At 30.7% G+C, this 27,692-nt stretch overlaps 1 protein-coding gene and 1 pseudogene across 2 annotated transcripts; one reads left to right on the plus strand and one right to left on the minus strand.

The window, feature by feature from the left end:
• Positions 1 to 1,020: 1,020 nt before the first annotated feature.
• BDCG_16900 lies at positions 1,021 to 1,109 on the minus strand (annotated as a pseudogene). The gene has a single exon. The product of its transcript is annotated as a tRNA-OTHER (tRNA).
• A 6,286-nt stretch (positions 1,110 to 7,395) lies between these two features.
• Positions 7,396 to 9,464, plus strand: BDCG_04262 (oxidoreductase). The gene is made up of 3 exons (XM_045419925.1): positions 7,396 to 7,970; positions 8,120 to 8,503; positions 8,589 to 9,464. The coding sequence occupies exons 1-3, from the start codon at positions 7,721 to 7,723 to the stop codon at positions 8,834 to 8,836; spliced, it is 882 nt and encodes a 293-aa protein (XP_045276126.1). The 5' UTR covers positions 7,396 to 7,720; the 3' UTR covers positions 8,837 to 9,464.
• Positions 9,465 to 27,692: the final 18,228 nt, after the last annotated feature.

Raw genomic sequence — 27,692 nt, forward strand, 5'->3', positions numbered from 1 at the left:
TAAAAAATCTGGTCCTGGTCCCAGACACGGTCACACGGCCAGTCTAGAAGTAACAGACATATCACTTATATTGAGATGGCTCTGCTTCTTCTAGATATGTAAAAAAAAAAAAGTGATATTCTTCACAATGAAGAACATGCTTTCTCAAAAATATAAAGTATATAAATCTGCTGACAAGCAGATTCAGAGAAAATGAAATATCTTTAATAAAGAATAAGAGTCTTTTTAAAAAAGATGAACTATCTGTGTCAAAAATGTTGATGCAATGTTCTAAAAAGAAAAATGTGCCATTCAGGCTATAATCTGTAGAATAGTTGAAGATTGTATTGATAGATCTATCTACAAGAACATAATATAGTGGTGAGTCATGTGATCTAGTGAGATTGCTAACCGTAACAGCCGTAATGATCAACAGAACTCTGGCCTCTTCAATGATCAATTTAGTACTGATTGCAGAGACATTTACCTGAGTGCCATAAATCAATTAATATTCAATTTTCGATAAATTTTAACTACCCCGCCACGGCTCCCCTGACAATATCCAGTCACTAACGTTACGGTCAAGCTGCCAGCCAGGCGTAGCTAGTGAATCTGTGTTTTCGTGATGATGAAGAGGAAAGTAAATTCTATAATTATGTAGTTGCGTTTGACTAATTGAGTATATGTTTCTGTCGGATTGAGTGTCACGGATGAATATGTTGAAGACATATGAATCTTATTTGTATCAAGATCTGCTTGTATTATTATTATTATTATTCTTTCATTATACTCATATGCAAGCAGAGCTTATGATGAGTCCTTGCGTGATGTTAAATACAGGCCAAGTGTTGGTTATACAGGAGGAAATACAGGTGTTGAGACCACGCCAAGATAACAAGAACATAGGAAATACAAAGGAGTGACAATTAGATACATGCGATAATAACTTCCCAGCCCAGGAACATAGAGCGATTTATTGGAGCGATTTGTACACCTCTGTATTTATTAGGAACCTGAGGTGCTTGAGTTCTGGATTTAATGTATCCCCTGCGGGTTTCGAACCCACACGCCTTGGTTTCCCACGCCAAGGCGCTACCGGGTGGCCGCATTAACCATTCGGCCACCGGGGCAAAGATCTGCTTGTTATATTATTCATACACTATCTAATATATCTATTTCATACAAAAAATAGAGCTATTTATAGTAAAATATATGTGTGAGTCAAGAGAGCTAGTATAAGTGAGTATTAGATGAGCATTGTAGTAAGCTGATGATGATGAGAAATATTGTAGTAATATGATGTTGATGATGTTCAGTAGTTTATAACCTTTTTTTTCTGACACACCCTCTTCAGCGAATGTAACATGTAAAAGAAATTGTAAATGAAAGTGTAAATGAAAGTGTAAATGAAGCTGCAACAAAAAAGAGTGTAGATGAATCTGTAGAGATTTTGTCAAGATAGATTATTTATATCATCATTCTGCTTACGCCTTGATGATATCTGATATATCAACTAGGCCTAGCATCTTGACAAATTCCATATGTTTCTGGCGTGGCAGAGCCTTAGTGGGGCCATCCGCTAACATCTGAGCCGTAGGCACTCAATCAACTGTAATATCACTGAATTGAACATGTTCTCAGAGCCAGCTTCCATATATATCAACATGATAAAGCTTTGTGATTATAGAGAGGTCTTTCTTTGTAAGAATGTCAACAGTTTGACAGTTATCACATTGAATACAGATCTTGTAACCAGGTTTAAATGAAATATGTTGAAAGAATCTATCTCATCAGATAGACTTCTTGCTAGCTTATGAGATAGTAATAAGCTCAGCTTCTGTGATAGATGTAGTTATAATTATCTATCTATTTAATTTTCAATCAACAGTCTCACTGAATAGTTTGAAGATATATTCTTGTATAGAGCAGCAATCTGAATTATCTGTAAAAGAGGCATCACTGATAACTTTAATAATATCAGGTTTGAGATCAAGTTGTAGAGATCTGTCAATATTATCATTATATTAAATAGTGAGATTCTTCATATTATATAGATAAGATATAATTCTATTTATCTCTGATAAGTAATGTTTCAATGAATTTATTATGAATATAGCTAGTTTACTCACTGTATATATAATATCAGAGTGAGTCATCACTGCTGAGTAGATACAGAAGCTGATATGTTATTGATAATAATGAATTTTTGCAGATATAACTGACTTGTTAAAAGGCTCTAATGAAGTATCAGTTAGTGAAGTATATATCTTACAGACATGTCTGAGATGATATGTATCAACTATCTTATCAATATAGGCATTCTGACATAGTCAGAGCTTCAAGTTGAAGTGATTATATATTATTTGCATGTTGAGAAATCATTTCAAATCTCTCATCTGTCAGATCTCATAGACATTTTTAAGATCTTTGATTAGTTAATCTCTTTCTTTCAAATCTTCTCATTATAATAGAATGATAATATCATTCACATAGAAGAAGATGATTAATCAATTATTAAAGAAGAGACATTAATTCTCTGATATAGAGATAAAGCCTAGTGTTCTCAATGTTGAAGATAGTTCATTTAATCAGAGAAGAAGTGATCTGTGTAATTTATATAGTGCTTATAGAAGTTTTAGTATATAATTTAAATACTTCAAATTTTGCACTCTCTTCAACTTTCATCATTCATCAGATAGTTTCATATATACTAGCTCATCAATATTACTATTAATGAAGATATTGATTTCATCTAACTATTCTGCATCTAGATCAAATGCTGCTATTAAAGCTAATAAGATTCAGAGATCTCTGACAGCTAGTGTGTAAGCTATAGTAGTGAGATCTGTGATTGATTGAAGATCTCTGTGTATACAAATATGAGCTTTGTAATTCAAAAGAAAACCTTCATCATTGAATTTGTAGATGAATACTTATTATAAGAAAATTACTGAGATGTCTCTCTGTAATCTACTAGTAATTTCATATGTATTCTGCAGAGATATACTATTTCATTCTCACTTAACAGTGTTCTCAAATTCTTCACAATGTGAGTGTTTTTCAACATCTGCTCAGTGATTCAGTGAATTTAACAGTTGAGATCTATGAATTCTTGATATAGCTGTATTGTTGATAACTGTGAAAACAGTATTAGGAAATAAATTTTGAGACTTATTAAAGTCTATGTGTGAATTTGAATGAGAGAATGCATCATTGATCATTCAATAAGAATTGTCTTTGACATTTTCAACTGTCATAAAATGAGCAGCTCTGTATTTTCATATTCTGCAGTCTTCAATGATATTAGCTTCATCAAAATCAGCACTGATATTATGAGCTCTAGATGCAATGTTTCATGTTCAATTATCTATCACAGCTGATTGAGTATTAATATTAATATCAGAACCTGTTGACTCTGGCGTTGAATCTGGTGTTGAATCTGATGTAGAAAGAATTGAAACATTATTTTTCTCCTCTATTTTTTCAGAGCTTTAAGCATTTTCTTTGAAATGAAAAACATCAATATCTGCATCTATAATCTCTTTCAATTGATTGATAGAAGTTATTGATGATTCTCAAACTTTCATATATAGAAGCTTTACCTTCTTAGATACTCAATCTCTTAGTTGTTTTTCAATGTAGAGATCTTCTGAGTTGAATTTTCTATTCTTATCAAATATTACATCTCTTGCTCTTATCACCTGTTCTAAGTGTGGAATTCAGATTCAATAGATGTTTGTAGAATCATATTCAACTAGATATTTAATATATACTCAGAGATCTAGCTTCTAAGAGTGATTTCTATTGAGAACTTCATTCAGTATCTTTGCTTAGATGCGACATTCATAGATTCAAAGATGAGCACAGAAGTGAGGTTTGATTTGTAGAAATTCTTTCAATACTTGTAAAGATGACTTTCAATCTAGAATTCTAGTAGAGATTCAAGTCACTAGATAGATGGCAGTAAGTGCAATCTCAGAGAAAAGTGATTGTGATAGAAGAGATTCTATCTGTAGAGTTCTTGTCTTTGTTATTAATATTACTCCTGCTCACTCTGCTGCATCATTTTGCTCATGAATATACTCTGAAGAATACTTCATCTCTAGACCTTCATCATTCACTTAATTTATGAAATCAACTGCTTTCTTGATTACAGTATCATTGTTGATACAAATAATCTTTGTAGTACAGTTGAATTAATGTTTAATTCAATTGATAGCTTATCTAAGAGCTTTTCAGATTTCTGATTTTCAGATAGCTGTTATAGTTATATGAAAACATAGATAATCACATATAAAATGTATGAGATAACACTCATCATTATAGCACTGTGTAGAGCCATGTGTGATATCCGCGTGTAGGTGTTCAAATGATATTTGAGATCTAATGTAAAGATGTCTAGATATTTGATTTTTTGCATTAGATAGATAACAGGGTTCACAAAGCTCAGTAATAAGCTCATTCTCAGCATCTTCTAGATTGATGATTTGAACACCAGTTGCATCATTTATAAGCTTTTAAATGATGATTTTTAATGAATGTTCTAATCTCTTATGTCATGTAGACTGAGTAGCTATAGAGATCTTAGGTTTTTAAGAAGATTTTGTGTGTATTGATAGGTTGAAAGAATGATTTGTTGAAGTGTGTTTTAACAGATTAGAAGAAGAATTTGTAGAAGTTGAAGAATTTGAAGATATTATTTTTTCAGATATAGTGATATTAGATGTGTGTGATGTGATAGCTGCATTGACTTCAGTAGTGGATTTTTCCAAGATAGTTGAGAAAACAGCTGTTTCACTATTATATTCTGTAACTAGCAACCTCTCAAATACTTCAACATGTGCAAAGATTGTAGTTTCTGTGTGTTCTCAAAATCTGAAGTCTTTTCCATCATAATAGATGCCTTCTATATGAAAACACGGTTTCCATGCGATGATATTTGTATGAAAATTCAGTATATAAGCTGTGTTGATGAGATTGACATTGAACTGCTTTTCTGCTTCATTTATCATGATAGTTCTAACAGTTTCATAATCTTCAACTTTAGTGCTAGAATCATCTGTATAGACTTCTGCATTCTTGTTCACAGGTGTAAAGAATAGAAAACATGTTTGATTATTGCAAATATGCTGTTCCGCGTCAGTATCAAAGATTCAGGAGTTTCAGAGATAGGAGTGAGAATTTGAAGAGTTCATGAATATTTTTCAGATCTGTTAATTGATAGATTGATGATCTGATTGCTTCAGAATCATTTCTTCTAGAACTGTCTCATTGACATCTATCATATCTGTATTCATTGATGAATCTCTTGATAATGCATGATTAACATATCTCTTCAATTCTTGATTTTTAAGAGCTTGATTGATCTGAGTTCTCTTCTTCTCATTTTTCTTTCATTCAGATGACTTTCTTGATGAATTGAGATAGTAGTACTGAGTATATCAGAAACAGGCTCTGCAGATGCAGTTTCTGAATATCACTGATGATAATTGCTGAGATCTTTCATTAAGAGTAGTGAAGTTCATAGAGTTATCTTCTTTGAGAATACTTATTTCTCTATATCTTTTCTTGAAGTTCTTAACTATCTCTATCAACAATATAACATCTTTATCATGTTAGACATTCTTTGTTCATGCTTGTGTATAATCTGCATCAATAGCTAGATTCACATTTAAGAAGTCTTTCTTCAAGTTGAACTGTTCAGCTATATCTAGACTGGCCGCTGAGATTATGAATTTCACATTTGATTTCATTTGATCTGGTCTCATACATTTCTTGACGTGAATTCCACTGAGACTGACTATCAAAAAAACATGTAAAGTGACTATATATCAGATCTTAAAATGAAATCATGACTTGAAAAAAATAAGAAAGTGATTTCATTTGATTTCATTTAGTCTCATTCTTGACATAAAGTTACTATTTTTAGACTTTTTAAAGTTTTTTTTAGACTATTTTTAATTTTTTAAAAAGTAACACTTTTTGATAACACTCAAATGAGATTCAAAGTCATTTAAAGGAATAAAAATAATTTAAATTGAGAAGTGAAAATCATGGTTTCATTTGAAAAATATGACAAGAGTAGACAGTAAGTCTTACTGAAACACTATGAGACTACTATCTAATGTTAAAACTGTGTAATGAGATCAGTTGAATTGATAATGAAACTATCAAAAAATCTGATTCTGATCTCAGACACGGTCACACAGTCAGTTTAGCTATATCTATCTCTTTGATATCATCTTCAATAAGTGATCAGTTATTTAATCACTTCTCTATACCTCTGTTTTTCAGTGCTTTGCAGAGATTATGATATTAAGTTCTCACATTATCTTGATAGTCTGCAGTTGTGAGAGAGAGACAATATCTTAACAATTGAATAATGATCTTTAAATCATCATTCTTACTATGTATATGTTATAGCTCTGTGATATTCACTGTTCTTCATATGACATTTTATATCTTTGTCATACCTTCATTCAATTTCTTATATTTCATATATTTAATTTTTCACACAGTGATCTTGATATTATATACTATCTTGATCTTCACAGTAGCTTCTTCTGAACACTCTGATTTCAGAGGTTCTTTTAGTTCAGAGAAGATATCAGATTTATCAAGATTGATAAAGTCTGATACCTTCTTATTCTTTGTATATTCTAGTATATGCTTGTATCAAAGTTTTCAATCTTCAGAAATGCAAAGGTGTACAGTTGCACTAGACATTGTCTTGTCTGTTATATAAGTTAAGTATCTCAGATAGATATGATCAGAATTCAGAGTATATAACAGTCAAGTATATTAGAATGTATATAAGTGAGAATCTATCTTCTCAGTTTGAATAATAGTTATCAGTTTGAATAAGAATTGAAATCAGTGATCAATTGTCACAGTTCAAATAATAGTTATCAGTTCAAATGAGAATTGAGATCAGTGTATAATTGTCTCAGTTTAAATGATTGTTATCAAATTTAAATAAGAATTGAGATTAGTGTATTACACTTCTCTTCAGATGCTGCTTACCAGAAATCAGATATGATGATTGAGTTGATTGAACTGTATATAAATGAGAATCAATCATCTCAGTTCAAATGATTATTGTCAAATTCAAATGAGAATTGAGATCAGTGTATCACACTTCTCTTCAGATGCTGCTTACTGAGCTCATAACTGTTGAATTGAGTGTCACAGATGAATATGTTGAAGACATATGAATCTTATTTGTATCAAGATCTGCTTGTTATATTATCTGTACACTATTTAATATATCTATTTCATACAAAAGATAGAGCTATTTATAGTAAAATATATGTGTGAGCCAAGAGAGCTAGCATAAGTGAGTATTAGATGAGTGTTGTAGTAAGCTGATGATGATGAGAAATATTGTAGTAATACAATGTTGGTGGCGTTCAGTAGTGTATAACCTCTTTTTCCTGACAGTTTCCCGCCGCTGTCGCCCGTGTATGACGATTTTGACTTGTTCGATTTAACATCTGCTTTAAATTACAATCGCCGTTGACTCGCATCTAACGGAGTAATTTAAACCCAATTAACCCCCCAATTCTTACTCAGCATCCAACTGATTCCTCCCGTGCCCCCTCACACTTCAGCTGTTTATATATCTTCCCTTATAGCTACCGAAACACACACGTCTAGAGGGCTGGAAGGACTCTGCTTTAGTCTTCAGACACTCAATTCTTAGATAATCTAGTTCCAACCTTTCTCTCTACCTATTTCCAACATGGACGCCCCAATTGTCGACGGCAAGTTCCGGACAGATAACACCAGGCCATCCTCCTCCAATCGGGGGATCATGTCTCTCTTCTCACTAAAGGGGAAAACAGCTATCGTCACCGGTGCTGGCGCAGGAATCGGTCTGGCTGTTGCACACGCTTTGGCCGAAGCGGGTGCCAATGTTGCCATCTGGTACAATAGCAACAAAGCTGCTCTCGACAGGGCGGCGGAGGTCCAGAAGAAGTATGGTGTTCAATGTAAGCATTCTTTAGTTATTTATTACGACATATCTGTTCCCTTCGTGTTCAATTGAACCTATTTTTTTTACGAAAAAAGAAGTTACGTGTTTACAAAAGCGAACATAAGTCCTCCCAGTCAGCAGAAGCTGACTACTCCATACATACAGGTAGAGCATATCAAGTCAACGTCACAGACCCACAAGCAGTCTCTGACGCCGTAAATAACATCGTCAAGGAATTCAACGGGCGCCTCGATGTCTTCATTGCCAACTCCGGCGTCGCCTGGACTCAAGGCCCCATGGTAGATGCCGAACTGGATCATTACCGCCAGGTCATCGCGACAAACATCGACGGCGTTTTCTACTGTGCCCGCGCTGCTGCCCACCATTGGAGACGCCAGAAAGAAGAGGGGACCGATATCAACGGCAAGAAGCTGGAAAATTTCTCCTATGGAAGCTTCATCGCCACAGCATCGATGAGTGCGCACATTGTCAATTACCCGCAGCTACAAGCGGCGTATAATGCATCCAAGGTCGCTGTGATACATATGTGTAAGTGCCTTTCTTGTGTTTTTACTCTAATATCGATGATCTCCATCTTAAACCAGAGGCGTTTTATTAACCATACAACTTGTAGGCAAATCTTTCGCCGTCGAGTGGGTGCGCTTCGCACGTGCTAACTCCGTCTCGCCCGGGTATATCGCCACGGAGCTCTCCAACTTCGTCCCCGAGGCCACCAAGGATATCTGGCGAGGAAAGATCCCCATGGGCCGTGAGGGAGAGCCCCACGAGCTTACTGGCGCATACCTGTACCTTGCCTCCGATGCTTCTAGTTACACAACCGGAGCCGATATTATTGTTGATGGAGGATATGTGTTGCCATGATCACGTTTTCTGGTACCTTTTGCTTTGCTGTTACGCATTTTACCTAATCTGAAAAATGATACTACTTTTCAACATTATTTCAAACTGGGAACCGAATGTCTCGTTTTGAGCATGATGCAAATAAGGGTTAGCATAGATGGGTGGCTATTATACATCAATGCGGATTAACTCCACGAGGAAAGAGAAGCCCTTCCTTCACTCTCCCTCCTTTCTTCTTTTTTCCCCCAATGGACTAAAATAGATTATCACTCTCTTTCCTCCTTTACTTCACAAGAAGACAATCATGAGAATAAGAATAGGGAGATTAAAAAGCGCTAGAGTTATCCTATTTACGGAGCGAAGCGAAGTAATATGTTAGGTGCTTGCAAAACCTGATTAGAATAGAAGGTGAGATCTTGCAGGCCCCATTCTGTGATATGATTGGTTGAAAAAATGCACACCCCATGTGACTCCTCATTAGACTGGCCGTTTAACTGTGACTGAGACCAGGATCAAACTTTACAGTTATCATGTTGTTTAAAGACATTACTTCTAATCACAGTTTATATTCATTACATTGATCTTAAATCACTTTATTTCAAATATTGAAAATCTCAGATTTACTTTTCAAATAAAAATTTAAACTCAGTTAAAGAATATATTTAAATTCTTAATTATAATTTTATTCTACTCTTATTATTAAAAATAATATTAAATTAAACTGTGAAATTATTTCTTACTTATATAATATTATAACATAGTTTTCATTCAATGAAAATTTAACAGAGTATTATTAAATTTTATTATTTTTTTAAATACAGTTAAAAATTTAATTAAAGATACTTATACTTTATATAATTTAAGTTAAAAATTAAGAAAATTAAAAAAAAAGAAAAAGAAAAATTTAAAATAAAAAACAATAATAATATAATATAAAAAGTTCAAAAGTAAAAAGAATTTTTTAAAAATTAAGTTATAATTTTAAATTTATAATATTTTATCACTTCTTAGAGTTTTTATAATATATATTATCTACTGTATATTTTTTATAGTAAGAGTAATTAAACTGACTGTGTGACTGTGTCTGAGATCAGAATCAGATTTTTTAATAGTTTTATTATTAATTCAACTGATCTTATTACACAGTTTTAACATTAGATAGTAGTCTTATACTGTCTCAGTAAAACTTACTGTCTACTCTTATTATATTTTTCAAATAAGATTATGATTTTCACTTCTCAATTTAAATTATTTTTATTGCTTTAAATGACTTTAAATCTCATTTGAGTGTTATCAAAAAGTGTTACTTTTTAAAAAGTTAAAAATAGTCTAAAAAAAACCTTAAAATGTTTAAAAATAGTAACTTTATGTTAAGAATGAGACTAAATGAGATCAAATGAGATCACTTTCTCATTTTTTTCAAGTCATGATTTCATTTTAAGATCTGATATATAGTCACTTTACATGTTTTTTTGATAACTAGTTTCAGTAAGATTCATGTTAAGAAATGTATAAGATCAGATTAAATAAGATTAAATATGAAATTCATAGTCTCAGTGATCAGTTGTAAGAAATCCCGCTTCTCATAAATTCTTTACCTCTATTTCTATCTCTCATGTAATCAATAGAGCTAGCGGCCCTTGACTACACACAACTATATAGACTGGAGTTTGTGAATACTATTTATAACTCAGCTTGAATGCTATTATATCTTTAATCTCTACATTTTATCTTTCTATCATGAATACTTCTAGTAGTTAACAGTACATATCACATCAAGCTGTAAACACCTGAATAATTGTCTATGAGTACTTATTCTTACATTTCAAGCTCAGTCAGTCAGCAACTATCTGTTATGTCTGAAAGAACTAGAAACTCACATGCTTCAATCCCTGTGAACTCTACTGCAGACACTCAGAAGTAGTCATCTGAACTATGAATAACTGTTATGAAAGAAGTCTTAGAGAACTTATCAATTACTCACAGAATATAATTCTCTACATCTGTGACAGAGAAACTCTTCAAACTCATAAATGAATCAATCTTAGTGAAGAATATTCTTGAGCATCTTCTGTGAAATCAAGCTATTTTTCTATAAGAAATGCTTACTGTCTGTAAACACTCTTGAACTGAGTCTCTAGACATGATCTTCAGAAATACTCACAAACTGAAAAGAAACTTTCTCAAGCTGCAATCACTTAAGACCACTTATTGAATTATAATCTATAAAAGCTTTTGCAAGTTTGTATTTGAAATTGACTTACAAGCTCAGCTGTGTAACATGAAAGATGAAGAAGCTGTCATCTATATAATAACAGATCTTTATTACACTGAAGTCAAGAACTGACTGAATCATCTAGAGAATGATTATAAGAGATTTCACTGATCTGTTTTCAAGATCTATCTAGAGAATAAGTTAAGAGACTTCATAAGCTGAACAGAGAATATCTGAACTGTGATCATTAATATTAGAAAAAGAGGTAAGAAATCTGATAAAGACTACTCACAGTGCTTCATAGAATTATGATATGAATTGAGATCTGTGAAAACAGGGCTCTGAAACAAGATCTGAATGATGATATTTATAAAGAGACTGAATAAAGACATGCAGAACAAGCTCATTAAGCAAGACTCTAAGCTCTTGATTCTGAAGAAACTGATGACTCTCATTCATCACTTACAGATCACTGTGAGAGTCACAGACTCACAGAGAGTGAATCACTGATTAGCTCTGTGAGAGTCAGAATAACAGAGAACAGGTTTATTAAGAAAAGATAATAAGATATAGAGAGATTCATATCTGACTGCTAAGCAGAGAGAAAGAGCTTTACAAGCTTTCATAAACAGAGTATATAACAGAGAGATCAAGGAAAAGAGACTCTGTTTTATCTGTTCTAAACTAGAATATCTCTGCACAAACTGTTCAGACAAATCAAAATAGAAGTTTGAAGAGTTATAGACAGAGTCAGCAACAGCCTTCTTAAGAGTCTTGAAGCTGATATCTGAATCTGTTACTCTCTTAATAAAAATGCTTGCTTATGAGAAGAGACTGTGCTGGAGTACTGCTGCTCTGCAAGCATGAAAAGTATTGATGAACTCAGAATCTCAGGTCACTGTGATGTCTCTGAAGCTCACAGAGTGAATGAGCTGAAAGATGAAAACTAAGAATCTGCTCTTGTAATAAGCAGAGTATGAGAACTCAGATCTGAGAGTTGAGAAACTTATAAGAGTTATCTTTGAATTGTAAGATCTCTCTGAAATCTGAAGAAGATTTATGAAAACTGTGATTATTGCAGACATCATAGATAACATGTACTTGAAACTTGTATAACTTCAAAGACACAATCTGCATATAGCTGTTCATAAGTCAGGTTTATACTTCTGATCAGTGTTGACAGACTTACTTATGAAGATAGAATCAGTTGATGCTGCAGAGTTGATCAGAGAATATAAGTCTATCTATATAATGACTTTATAAGTGTCTGAGAATCTCACAGTTATGAAAACTGAGCTTCAGATATCAGAGAAATACTGAGACCTTGCAGAGATGTTCAACTCAGCAAAGACAGCTGAGCTTCTCTCTCACTATGAGAAGAATCTGATAATAGATTTGATAGAAGAGTAGAAACTCTTCTGAGAATTAATCTATAAACTCTCTTATCATGAGACAGAGATCTTGCAAATCTATGTGAAGAAGAATCTGAAGAATGACTTCATCTGATCTTCACAGGCCTTTGCAGAAGCCTCTGTGATATTCATGAAGAAGAAGAATGAAGATCTTAGATTATATATAGACTATCACAATCTGAACTTTAAGATAATAAAGAGTCACTATTTTCTATCTCTGATTGAAAATGTAATCAACTGTCTCACAGAAGCTGTTATATTCACACAACTAAATGTAATTAATATATATACACAGCTGTGAATACAGTCTGAGAATGAATGAAAGACTGTCTTTAGAACTACACTGAGATTATTTAAATATCTAGTGATGTCTTTTGATCTGACTAATACTCTCACAGTATTTCAGTCTTTTATCAATAAAACACTTCATGTATATCTGAATGTCTTCATGATAATATATCTGAATAATGTGATGATGTACTTTATGAAGAAGAAAGAATACACTGAGCATGTGCAAAGCATGTTGAAGGCCTTAGATGAGACAGAACTGTATATTAAGCTTATAAAGTGCAACTTCAGTGCTCACTGAATTAATTTCCTAGAATATATAATCACTGTAGATGATATTCAGATGAAATCTTCACAGATTAAGACTATTCTATCATGACTGAAGCTAACTAGTATTCATGAGATTCAGATCTTTCTGAGCTTTGTGAATTTCTATAGATGATTTATCTTTGTATTTATAAGAATCTTCTTGACTCTTACAGACATGCTAAAGAGTGAAAATAAGAAGAAGTTATTCTATGAATAGAGAATATAAAGATTATTAAGAAGAGAGAACTGTGAGAACTTTCTTATCTCAGAAGCTTACAGAGTCTTTGTAAGATTGAAACAGATATTCATAGATACAGTGATACTGTTTTACTTTGATTTCTTACTCTTAATCAGATTGAAGACAGATGTCTTCTTCTTTACAATTTCAGAAATAGTCTTATAACTACAGTTAAATAAGAACTGAGTTTCAGTGATCTTTTTCTTATGAAAGATACAACTCACAGAGATTAACTATGACATTCATGATTAGAAGCTTCTCACAATAGTGAAATTCTTCTGTTACTGATATCACTACTTTGAGAGTCTTGTAACAGTGATTACTGTTAGAACTGATCATGACAGCTTGTGATAGTTTACTTCAATCAAGAAACTCTCACAGCAGCAGGTTCACTGAGCTCAGAGACTGAGTGAGTTCTAGTTCAAGATAGAATATATCAAGAGAACTAAGAACTCAGCAGACAGATTCTCTCACAGATCAGACTATGTTAAGAAGGTCAGAGTAACAGATATAGAGAAGTTAGAGAAGATAGAAAAGCTTTACAGAATGCTCAGACTGAGTGTTACAAAGAGATTGACTGAAGAGTCTCTCAATCTCTTACAAGAGAAGAAGAAAGAGAGAGAGAAGAAGTCTGTACAACTACTCTCTATAACACTGAGAGTCAACATTCTGAGAATCTCTGTGAGAATTCTTGAAGAAGATATCTATAATCTGAAGAGTTTGCAGGCTTTGAGAAGCACTGTGAAAGATCTGATATAAGAGAAAACAGAGTATAAGTGTTTATAAGATCTTCTATTCAGATTGTCTGAACTGTAACTGAAGAATGAATATACTTAGTATATTTAGAAACTGCTCATGACAGGGATTAATCCTGCAGAAATAAAGAATTGAAGAAACTTAAATAATCTCTTGTGAAAAGAGGGTCAGATTTATGTACCTGTAAATGAGTTTCTATACATAGAACTCATTAAAAGGTATCATGACTCTTCTCTAGTAGGTCATTTTACAGATACTAGAACTCATAAGTTACTCATAAGAAAATACTTCTAACTGAAGATATAAGAACTTATGAAGAAGATAGTGAATTCTTGTACTATTTATCAGAATTTATAGATAGTGTAGTTCAGATCATATAAAGAACTTACTTCTCTACTCATTTCACAGAAATCTTGAGAATAGCTAGAAATGAATGCTCTTGTAAGCCTCTCTGAAAGCAAGAATATATATAATGCCTGCTTTGACAGTGTGCTGATGATAGTGAATCACTTTATCAAGATAGCACACTTTATACTCACTCACAAGAACTTGAAGTCAAAGAATTTGACTCACATCTTCATTTATAATGTGATCTGATTGCATGAATTATCTGTAAACATTGTCTCAGACAGAGAATCAATCTTTGTAGAAGAGTTCTGATCTGACCTGATAACTATACTGAAGATCTCATAAGATCTAAGTACAGCTTTTCATTAACAGACAGATGAACAGACAGAATATCTGATAAGTATATTAGAACAGTATCTACAGTGCTTTGTCAATTATAATCAGAATAACTGAGTGTATTGATTATCACTTACAGAGTTTATGTACAACAACTCAAAGTATGTCAGTATAGATAAAACTCTCTTTGAGATGCTCACTAAGACTTATTTGTGAATGATCTTGATAAACTTGTAAGAGTACACTATAGAGTGTAGACTGACCGTGTGACCGTGTCTGGGACCAGGACCAGATTTTTTGATAGTTTCATTACCAATTCGACTGATCCCATTACACGGTTTTAACATTAGATAGTAGTCTCATACTGTCTCAGTGAGACTTACTGTCTACTCTTGTCACATTTTCCAAATAAGATCATGATTTCCACTTCTCAATTTAAATTATTTTTATTGCTTTAAATGACTTTAAATCTTATTTGAGTGTTACCAAAAAGCGTTACTTTTTAAAAAATTAAAAATAGTCTAAAAAAAACCTTAAAATGTCTAAAAATAGTAACTTTATGCTAAGAATGGGACTAAATGGGACCAAATGAGACCACTTTCTCATTTTTTTCAAGTCATGGTTTCATTTTAAGATCTGATATATAGTCACTTTACCTGTTTTTTTGATAGCCAGTCCCAGCGGGATTCACGCCAAGAAATGTATGAGACCAGACCAAATGGGACTAAATGTGAAATTCATGGTCCCAGCGGCCAGTCTAATAGAGTGTGATGATACCTGTGAACAGGCTGAGAGAATTCAGAAGATCTGAGAGAAAGTCTGAGAATTCTTGAGAAAGGCTCAAGAGTATCAGAAGAGATACTATAACTTCAAGTATATTATAAAGAGTTTCAAGAAAGATGATAGAGTCTGACTGAGTCTAGAAAACATCATTATACAGAGATCTAGTAAGAAGCTGAATCTCTTGTGAACAGAGTCTTATAAGATTGTGAAGAAAGTTAGCTTGCAGTTCTACAGATTGAAACTGCTATCTGAGTTGCAGATATACAATGTTTTTCATATCTCTTTACTCTATGAATATAAGAAATTCTCAGAAGAGAATTCTGTGACTCATTACTCTATTCATAAAGTACTAGAGAGTGAAAGAGAATATCAGATTAAAGAGATTATTGACTCAGAGAAGTGAGATTACAAGCTCTGATTCAAGGTTCAGTGATAAGAGTATTCTGATAAGATGAATGAGTTCACTTGAGAATTATCTGAGTAGATAAGACATCTGTAGAAGCTGAGATATGACTTTCATACTGTAAATTCTGATAAGTCAGAATAATGCAGTCTTTACTAAGAACCTGATTGTAATAAAGATATTAACACTGTCATTTGCAAATCCTAGTCTATAAGATAATAAGTTTCTACTGAGATGAACAGTCTGCAGTATACATAAGAGAAGAAGAAATCATATTCTTATTAAGCTAAAAAACAAGAAAATAAACAGAGTCATAAACACAATTTGAAGTCTAATAAAGAAAAAATAAAGAAAACTCAAACTTATATTCTTAACACTCATGATACTTAATTCTCTCATAACTACTAATTTCTCTCTTCAAAGAAGCAGAGAGCATCATACTCATGATACAGACAATTATTATATTTGATGTAAAGACTGTCAGAAATGTACAGACTTCAGAGAAGCTGAACATCAGAGTGCATGCAGTTGTGATAGAGTCTTGAAAGCTGACTGTCTGCATGTATGATCAGGTATCTCTCACAAAGCTGTGTCTGCTTCTCTAGTTATGCTGGAGTATTCAGCCTGAAAATAATTAAGATATGAAGAGAGAGCTTATCTACTCAGATCAACTTCTGTCATGAATTCATAGCATTCACATTGCCTTGATTATCTGAATTTTGCAGGTATCTGAGAACTCATCTTTCATTGACAATGAAATTGTGGAAATGCGCTGCAGTGTGAGAACTATTGATGAGAAATCTAGACATATTTGCATATACCTGGTCAGAGATTGTGTGAGCAGGAAGAGAGTGATTGTAGGCCTGTGAGACTGCAGAAGACACTGACAACATCAGAAGCTTTGTAAGAACTGTTAGCTAGAGTCTGTAAGAAATTACTTATAAGAAGACTTACAGCAAAGAGAGAAACTATGCTGCTTAGAGTCAGAGACTGGTCTGAGAGAGGAATGAGATGAGTCACTGGCCTGAAGATTGAGTGTGATGATGAGACTGAGAAGAGTGAAGACATGATTATGAGCAGTGATGTCCCTGCTTCATCAGCTGATAAAAAGTGACTAGAGAAGTTGCAGAGACACTTATAAGAAGCTCAGCAGCAGTCAGATATTATTGTGAAGATATTGAAATTGAAAAATTTTTTATTCTTGAAAAGTTCTTGAATTAATACACAGATATTGTCAGAAACACTCTCTCTCTATTATCTGAATAAAAACACTTCATAAATGAATAAGAATACTCACAGTTTGTGAGAATGAGAGCTGTTATAGAAAAAGAGAAAAGAAGATGAGTTTTCACAGACAGATCTGAGATATTTATACTACTATAGAGAGATTTACTTACACTATGAGTGATTCTACAGAACAGTCAGATCACTCTAGTAAATAAGAGTGATTGTGAATTACAGGTCTGAATCTTTCTATATGACTACAAAGAGTGATTACAGACTGTAGATATCTTGATTCTACAATTCTACAGAGTTGATGAAAGAATGAAAAATTTCTCACAATTCTACAGTGTCAAAGAACAATGATTTATAAGAATGAGTGAAAGATCAACTCATAAATGTTTCTCTTTGATAAGAATAATCTCATAGAGAGTGATTTATCTGTGAGATGAATCTGTATAATGATCATACAAGAATCTCATGAAAATAATTGAGAGTCAACTGAAACTCTTCTGTATAAAAGATGTAAGATGAATCTGTATGATAGTCAGAGAAGAATCTGTAAATTATAAAGAATCTTATAGAATAAGAAACTGAGTAACAGACTCTTTTCTCTTTGCAGTAATAAGAAATTTTTCCTCACTGAGATTTTTTATAGATATAAAGGGTTTTTAGTGAGTATCACTGCAGTGCTGAGCTAATTCTATGAAATCACTCAGTGAAAGGCTTCACGGACAAAGTCTTAGAGAGAGAAGAATATATAAGAAATCTCACTTCTCATGAATTCTTTATCTCTATTTCTATCTCTCACATAATTAATAGAGCTAGCAGCCCTTGGCTACACACAAGTATATAGACTGGAGTTCATGAATACTATTTATAACTCAGCTTGAATACTATTATATCTTTGATCTCTACATTTTATCTTTCTATCATGAATACTTCTAGTAGTTAACAGTACATATCACACCAAGCTGCAAACACCTGAATAATCGCCTGTGAGTACTTATTCTTACATCAGTCTAAGAGTAATATAGCTGTGATGAATTATTATATTAATATTATATAATAAATAATCAATATATATTTATATTTATATAAATAAATATCAACAATTAAAAAGTATACACTTAAAAAGTATAGTTAAAATGAACTCAACTATCACTTAAATTATATTGAAAATAAAATATTGAAATTAATTACTCTTTTTATTGATTTCACAGATAAAATATATAAAAATAATTTTAAAAAATATTAAAACTGTGGCGGGCTGCAGCTAATTAATTATATAGACTATTTCATTATACTTTATAGATTTCTGTCAAAGCTTTAATTCTCAGTTATTAATTCTCAGCTGAAAACTCACAGAATTTCTATTCTTTCACTCTGAAGCTTTACTATGTATGTGTATAAATATTCACTCTGATTACTTATTTCAGCACTTTCTCTTTTTTTTCTGCTCTAATGTTTTTCAATTTTGTATTATAAGACTTATAAATATTATACTAATCTATTTAGTGTAGATCTCTTACACTTGAAAAACATTTATTATCTTCTCATTAATATGAAGATATTCAATGATTATCTTAATAAGAAATCTCTGCATAGACAATTTCAACACTAACAGAATTAAATATGAATACAATACAAGCACTCAAGAAATGCTTAGATACTTTGATATATTTTAATACTTCTGATCTCACTCTCTACTCATTATAAAGATTGAAAATGTTTATAAAACTAAGTGTAGATGAAGATGTTATTAATTCATTAACTAATTAAGATTAATATATTAATAATCAATTGAAAGTAGACTGACTGTGTGACTGTGTCTGAGATCAGAATCAGATATTTTAATAGTTTTATTATTAATTCAACTGATCTCATTACACAGTTTTAACATTAAATAGTAGTCTCATACTGTCTCAGTGAGACTTACTGTCTACTCTTATCATATTTTTCAAATGAGATTATGATTTCTACTTCTCAATTTAAATTATTTTTATTGCTTTAAATGACTTTAAATCTCATTTGAGTGTTATCAAAAAGTGTTACTTTTTAAAAAATTAAAAATAGTCTAAAAAAACCTTAAAATATGTAAAAATAGTAACTTTATTCTAAGAATGAGACTAAATGAGATTAAATAAGATCACTTTCTCATTTTTTTCAAGTCATGGTTTCATTTTAAAATCTGATATATAGTCACTTTGCATGTTTTTTTAATAACTAGTCTCAGCGGGATTTATGCCAAGAAATATATGAGGTCAAATTAAATGAGACTAAATGTGAAATTCATGATCCCAGCGGCCAGTCTAATTGACAGATCATATAAGACAGCAGTTTCATTCATGAATAAAGATATGTGAACCAGGGTTATATATATCTGATAATATTATAAGACATCTTAATATTCTGTTCAGAGATACTGCTATGCAACAGAAAGTATTAGATTGATTACAGAGTACTTAACAGAGAAATACTTCTCTCACTATATTCATCCCTGACTTCAACATCAAGATTCTAGAAGCAGGTGATCAATCTTAAAAGAATTGAATGAAGATTAGCATGCTTAAGAAGACATTAACTTTTAAACTTCTATAAGCTCTTATAAGTGTAGATGAAGACCTGATATATAAAGGCTTCTGCATACAACTTCAGATATTGAATGACTGTCTTATCAAGCTTAAGAGTATACAGAACAGTGATAAAAGATGTTATATCTCAGTCACTTATACAGCTGTATCAAAGAATAACAATGTAGATGACATGAATTGAGTGAACTCAAATACCTATATATAAACAAGAGTTTCTGTTATTTGAACAGACTTCTGAGTCTCTGAAATTGCTTCTGAAGAAGTCACTGATCAACACTAATAAGAAGTGTGCATCAATTGTAACTGATCAGAACATATTACTTTCAGCTGCTAATCAATCTATATATCTTCTCATTTGAAAGAAAGATTAATATAAGCAGTGTGCATCAACCATGTTATATTAGAGAATGATTCAGAAGATAAGTATGAGAATGTCTCAATGAAACAGAGAAAAGACTAGCTTCTGTTCAAAGTTATAAACAGAAGCTTGAAGAGGTCAGATGATAATAATTTAAAGAGAAAATGATAATGTATATGATTCTTATATCTACTGTGATGAATAATATACATAATTTGAAAGTCATGATAGATAGCAGTTCATGTTACTATGCAATGATTAAATCTTCAGTTGTAAGATGTTATAATCTTTAGTGTATCTTCTTATTAAAACTCTGACTTCTCACAGAATTTAATGACTTAAAAGACATTGACACTTATTATATAATAAAACTAAATATAGATGTTAAAGAACATTAATATGAAAATGTCTATATATATAAAGTTAATAATCTTGACTATAATTTTATACTAGAACTTGTCTGACTATTTGAATAAAACATCTTATTAAACTCTTGAAACAGAAGTTTAATATTCTATAATAATAATGAAATTCATGAAGATGATGTTCACAAGACTGAATCTGACACAGATCTCTGTCAATACTTATGAAATACTCTGAAAAAGAAGTCACTGACAAAGTCACTGATAACAGAATCATGTGACAATCTACTTCATCACTCTGACTTATATTAAGAAAGCTCTAGAAAAGTTCTTCTGTATTATAATAACAGTTTTTCATACAGAACTCTCTTAATAATATTATAAATATCTAGATATCTTCTGATAAAATAATATTATAAACTTATCTGTCTTACAAGACACGGAAGTAAATCACAGTATTAAGTTAGAAAAGAAGAATAATAAGAATTCTGAATCATTATATGACTCTTTTTATAATATATCTCAATATGAACTTTTTCTTCTTTGAAAGATACTCAATGATCTGTTGAATATGAAACTTATATATATTAGTAACTCTTTCACTGTAGCTTCTATTCTCTTTGCAAAGAAATCAGGTGAAGAACACTGATTCTGTGTAAACTATTGAGATCTGAACAGATTGATAAAGAAAGACTGTTATCTCTTATCTCTTATCAATGAAACTCTAGCATGTATCAGATGAGCTTAATAATTTATAAAGCTAGATATTATCACTGTGTTTCATAAGATTTATATTGCTGAAGAAGATGAATAGCTTACAGCATTTCAAATCTGTTACAATCTCTTTAAATGACTAGTCAAAGTCTCAGAACTGACTAACACTCTCAATATATTTCAGAAGTATACTAACTAAGCACTCTGAGATTTTCTTAATAAGTTTGTAACTGCTCATCTTAATAACATTCTCATCTTCATTAATGAATTCAGAAAAGAATATCAAGAATATATGCAAAGAGTATTACAATAACTATGAGAAGTAGAACTAGGTCTAGATATAGACAAGTATGATTTTAAAGTTAAGAGTATAAAATATATAGATTTTATTATAGATGCTGATAAGAAAATCTGAATAAATTCTGATAAGATCTCTGCTATTATTAAATAAAAGATCTCATACAGTGTGAAAGATGTATAAAGCTCTATTAGATTTGCTAACTTGTAAGAAATCCCGCTTCTCGCGGATTCTTTACCTCTATTTCTATCTCTTATATAATGAATAGAGTTAGTGACTCTTGGCTACACATAACTATATAGACTGAAGTTTGTAATTACTATTTATAACTCAGCTTGAACACTATTATATATTTAATCTCTATATTTTATTCTTCTATTACAAATACTTCTAGTAGTTAAAAGTATATATCATGTCAAACTGCAAACATCTGAATAATACTCTGTGAGTACTTACTATTATCTTTCAAGCTCTGTCAGTCAGTAATCACCTGATATGACTGAAAGAACTAGAAACTTATATTCTTCAATCTCTGTGAACTCTACTATAGACACTTAGAAGAAGTAGTTATCTGAATCATTAATAATCTTTATAAAAGAAGTCACAGAGAACTTATCAATCACTTATAAGATATCATTCTCTGTATTTATAACAGAGAAATTCTCTGAACTCATGAATAAATTAATCTTAGTAAAGAATATTTCTCAGTATCTTCTACAGAAACAAGCTATTTTTCTATAAGAAATGCTTACTGTCTGTAAACACTCTTAAACTAAGTCTCTAGATATAATCTTCACAGAGATATTTATAAACTGAAAAGAAACTTTCTTAAGCTATAATTATTTAAAATTATCTACTGAATCACAATCTATAAAAGCTTTTACAAGTTTGTATTTGAAATTGACTTATAAGTCTGACTGTGTGATATAAAAGATGAAGAAGCTGTTATCTATATGATAATAGATCTCTACTACACTGAAGTCAAGAACTGATTAAATTATCTACAGAATAATTATAAGAGATTTCACTGATCTGTTCTTAAAGCCTTTCTAGAGAATAAGTTAAGAAACTCTATAAGTCAGACAGAGTATATCTGAACTGTGATTATTAATATTAGAAAAAGAGATGAGAAATCTGACAAAGACTACTCACAGTACTTTATAAAATTATAATATAAATTAAGAACTGTGAAAACAGAGTTCTAAAATAAGATCTGAATGATAATATCTATAAAGAGACTGAATAAAGATATACAGAATAAGCTTATTAAGTAAGACTCTAAGTTCTTAATTCTGAAGAAACTGATAACTCTTATTCATTATTTACAGATTACTGTAAGAGTCACAGATCTATAGAGAGTAGATTACTGACTGACTCTATAAGAGTTAGAATAACAGAGAACAGATTTATTAGAGAAAGATAATAAGATATAGAGAGATTTATATCAGACTACTGAGTAGAAAGAGAGAGCTTTATAAGCTTCTATGAATAGAGTATATAATAGAGAGACTAAGAAAAAGAGTCTCTACTTTATTTATTTTAAATCAGAATATCTTCATATAAACTATCTAAATAAATTAAAATAGAAATTCAAAGAGTTATTAACAGAGTCAGTAATAGTCTTCTCAAGAGTCTTAAAGCAGGTATCTGAATCTGTTACTCTCTCAATAAAAATAAATACTTATAGAGAGAGACTGTACTGCAGTACTGCTATCTCATTAGTATGAAAAGTATTGATAAACTTAGAATCTCAGATCACTGTAGTGATTCTAAAGCTTGTACAGTGAATAAGCTGAGTAATGAAAACTGAGAATCTACACTTATAATAAGCAGAATGTGAGAACTCAGATCTGAGAACTGAGAGATCTATAAGAGTTATCTTTGAATTACAAGATCTCTCTGAAATTTAGAGAAGATTTATAAAAACTATGATTATCATAAATATTACAGATAATATGTACTTAGAACTTATATAACTTCAAAGACACAATCTGTATATAGCTGTTTATAAGTCTGGTTTGTACTTCTAATCAGTATTAATAGACTTACTAATAAAGATAGAATCAGTTAATACTACAGAGTTAATTAAAGAAGACAAGCTTATCAATATAATAACTTTATAAATGTCTGAGAACTTCATGATCATGAAACTTGAGCTTTAAATATCAGAGAAATGCTGAGATCTTACAGAGATATTCAGTTCAGCTAAGACAGCTAGGCTTTTATCTTACTGTAAGAAGAATCTAGTAATAGATTTAAGAGAAGAGTAGAAACTCTTTTGAGAATTAATTTATAAGCTCTCTCATCATGAGATAGAGATCTTACAGACTTATATAAAGAAGAATCTGAAGAATAACTTTATTTAATTTTTATAGATCTCTGTAAGAGTCTCTGTAATTTTATAAGAAAGAAGAATGAAGATCTTAGATTATATATAAACTATTATAATCTGAACTTCAAGACTACAAAGACTCACTATTTTCTGTCTCTGATTGAGAATGTAATTAATTATCTTGTAAAAGCTGTTATATTAACATAACTGAATATAATTAATATATATACACAGCTGTGAATACAGTCTGAGAATGAATAAAAAACTGTCTTTAGAATTATACTGAGATCATTTGAATATCTAGTCATATGTTTTAGTTTGACTAATGTCTTTACAGTATTTCAGTCTTTTATTAATAAAATACTTCATATATATCTGAATATCTTTATAGTAATATATCTGAATAATATGATAGTATACTTTGTAAAGAAGAAAGAACATACTGAGTATATATAAACTATAGTAAAGAACTTAGATAAGAAAGAATTGTATATTAAACTTATAAAGTACAACTTCAGTATCTATTTGAAACAATTTTCTAGAATATATAATCACTGTAGATAATATTTAGATAAAATCTTCACAGATTGAGACTATTTTATTATAACTGAAGCTAATTAGTATTTATAAGCTTCAGATCTTTCTGAGCTTTATGAATTTCTATAAATAGTTTATCTTTGTATTTATAAGAATCTTCTTAACTCTTATAGATATACTGAAGAGTGAAAATAAAAAAAAGTGATTTTATAAATGAAGAATAAGAAGAATATTAAGAAGAAAGAGCTGTGAGAACTTTCTTATCTCAGAAACTTATAGAGTCTTTATAAGATTAAAATACATATTCACAGATATAGTGATACTGTTTCACTTTAATCTCTTACTCTTAATCAGATTGAAGATAGATATCTTTTTCTTTATAATTTCAGAAATAGTCTTATAACTATAGTTAAATGAGAATTGAATTTCAGTGATTTGTTTCTTATAGAAGATATAATCTGTGAAGATCAACTATAATATTTATAATCAGAAGCTTCTTATAATAGTGAAATTCTTCTATCACTGATATCACTATATTGAGAGTCTTATAACAGTGATTACTGTTAGAACTGATTATAACAGCTGATAATAGTTTACTTTAATCAAGAAACTCTTATAACAGCAGATTCACTGAGCTCAGAAACTGAGTGAATTCTGATTCAAGATAGAGTACATTAAGAATACTAAGAACTCAGCAGATAAACTCTCTTAACAGTCTGACTATGTCAAGAAGATCAGAATAACAGATATAGAGAGACTAGAGAAGATAGAAAAGCTTTACAGAATACTTAAACTAAGTGTTATAAAGAGATTAACTGAAGAGTCTCTTAATTTCTTATAAGAGAAGAAAGAGAAGAGAGAAAAGAATTCTGTATAATTACTTTCTATAATACTGAGAGTCAGCACTCTGAGAATCTTTATAAGAATTCTTGAAGAGAGTATCTATAATCTGAAGAGATTACAGACTTTGAGAAATACTGTAGAAGATCTGATGTAAGAGAATATAGAGTATAAGTATTTATTAGATCTTCTATTCAGATTATCAGAACTGTAACTGAAGAATAAATATACTCAGTATATTTAAAAATTACTTAAAATAGATATTAACTCTGCAGAAATAAAGAATTGAAGAGATATAAATAATCTCTTATAAAGAAAGAACTGAATTTATATATCTATGAATAAGTCTCTATATATAGAACTTATTAAAAGATATTATGACTCTTCTGTAGTAAGTCATTTTATAGATACTAGAACTCATAAGTTGCTTATAAGAAAATACTTCTGACTGAAGATATAAGAACTTGTAAAGAAGATAGTGAATTCTTATACTATTTATCAGAGTTCATGAGTAGTGTAGTTCAGATTATATAAAGAACTTACTTCTTCATTCATCTCACAGAAATCTTAAAAACAGCTAGAAATGAAGACTCTTATAAGTCTTTCTAAAAGTAAGAACATATATAATACCAGCTTTGACAATATGCTGATGATAGTAGATTACTTTATCAAGATAACACAATTTATACTCACTTATAAGAACTTAAAGTCAAAGAATTTGACTTATAGCTTCATCTATAATGTGATTCAGTGGCATGAGTTACTAATAAATATTATCTCAGTTAGAAGATCAATCTTTATAGAGAAGTTCTGATCTGATCTGATAACTATACTGAAGATCTTATGAGATCTAAGCATGACTTTTTATTAAGAGACAGATAATCAGATAGAATATTTAATAAGTATATTAGAATAGTATCTGTGATGCTTTATTAATTATAATCAGAATCACTGAATGTATCAATTATTACTTATAAAGTTTATATATAATAACTCAAAGCATGTTAGTATAGATAAAATCCTCTTTCAAATACTAACTGAGACTCACTCACAGATGATATTGATTATTATTATTATTAATATTCTTCAATTATAGATGTATGCAGTCAGAGACTACGATATCTACCTGAGAGCTAAAAGTTCTCAGGATTTTTCCTATATCTATAAAGTGAACTATTATACATTTACCAATTTCAGATATGCAAAATCAGAAAATTCCAGCTCAGAATATAAAAACTGTTTACAAATTGCAGTATTTTAACATCTTCTGATACTTTGAAATCATTTGACAATATCATGACAAAAGAAAAGAGAACACAGTCTTAAAGATAGACACATTAAATAGATAGATAGAAAAGAATAGAAAGGAAAAAGTAAAGTAAAGAGAGACTATAATAAAACAAACTATTAAAAAATAGTGTATAGCTGTTTTAACTGACTATATCTGATCAATTTCCTCCTCTTCATATTCAGATACTTCTGAATTTAGTCATTTTCTTATAGCTGCTTAAGCTTCTGATAGAAACTCTATTAAGTATTTAATTCCTGTCTCAGTTAAGAATAAGAATCTCATATTTAATTGATTTAGATTATCCTTCTCTTTCAATCTGACTCTGAGACTATTGTATAATGCACAGTGCATTACAATATGCTCAGAATTCTCATTTACATTGCAGAATGAGCATTCTATTAAATCAAATCTATTATCAAATCTTTGTATATAGAATGTGAAATAGCCATATTCTAGTTTCAGCTGCATTATAGATGAGAATATTTTCGTTTTACATTTAATTGCACAAGATTTCCACATGAGTTTTGTTTCAAATCTTGAATAATGTATACTTATCTTTTGTTTCTGCCAGCTTTCATTTCACTTGTCTAAACAGAATTCTTATATCTTTCTCTTTATAAAAGACCAGGACACAATTTTTTGAATAGATTCACTTAATTCTGAACTCCTTTTTACAGCTGAATCAGCCAATTCATTGCCATAAATATGCATACAAGCAGAAACTCAGTGCAGATGAATTATCAGTTTTGATATTATTCTCTTTTGAATTTTCAAAAAATAGTTTAAAATCGGTTCAGGATTCATTTGATTATTACAAATCTGACAATTTCTAAGTCTTTTTAAAGCAGCTTGACTATCAGAGAATATTCATGCCTTGTTCAAATCATATTTCTCTTTTATGAGATTTTATTTGAATGAGTTTGAAAGCTTTCACTATTGCAAAGATGATCTTGATAAACCTGACAGAGTATACTATAGAGTGTAATACTATCTATGAACAGTCTGAGAGAATTCAGAATATTCAGAAGAAAGTCTGTAAATTCTTGAGAAAGACTCAAGAGTATCAGAAGAGATACTATGACTTTAAGTATATTATAAAGAGTTTTAAGAAAGATAATAGAGTCTGACTGAGTCTGAAAAATATCAATATATGAAGATCTAGTAAGAAGCTAAATCTCTTGCAGACAGAGTCTTGAAAATTAGTTTATAGTTCTATAGATTGAAACTATTATCTGAGTTATA

This window comes from Blastomyces dermatitidis, assembly GCF_000003525.1.
Source record: "Blastomyces dermatitidis ER-3 genomic scaffold supercont1.4, whole genome shotgun sequence".
In the NCBI taxonomy this organism is placed as follows: Eukaryota; Fungi; Ascomycota; class Eurotiomycetes; order Onygenales; family Ajellomycetaceae; genus Blastomyces; species Blastomyces dermatitidis.

Coding starts and splice junctions, on each gene's coding strand:
- BDCG_04262 (XM_045419925.1), top strand. CDS start 7,721: ATGGACGCCCCAATTGTCGACGGCAAGTTCCGGACAGATAACACCAGG. Junction 7,971..8,119: donor GAAGAAGTATGGTGTTCAAT/GTAAGCATTCTT, acceptor CCATACATACAG/GTAGAGCATATCAAGTCAAC. Junction 8,504..8,588: donor GGTCGCTGTGATACATATGT/GTAAGTGCCTTT, acceptor TACAACTTGTAG/GCAAATCTTTCGCCGTCGAG.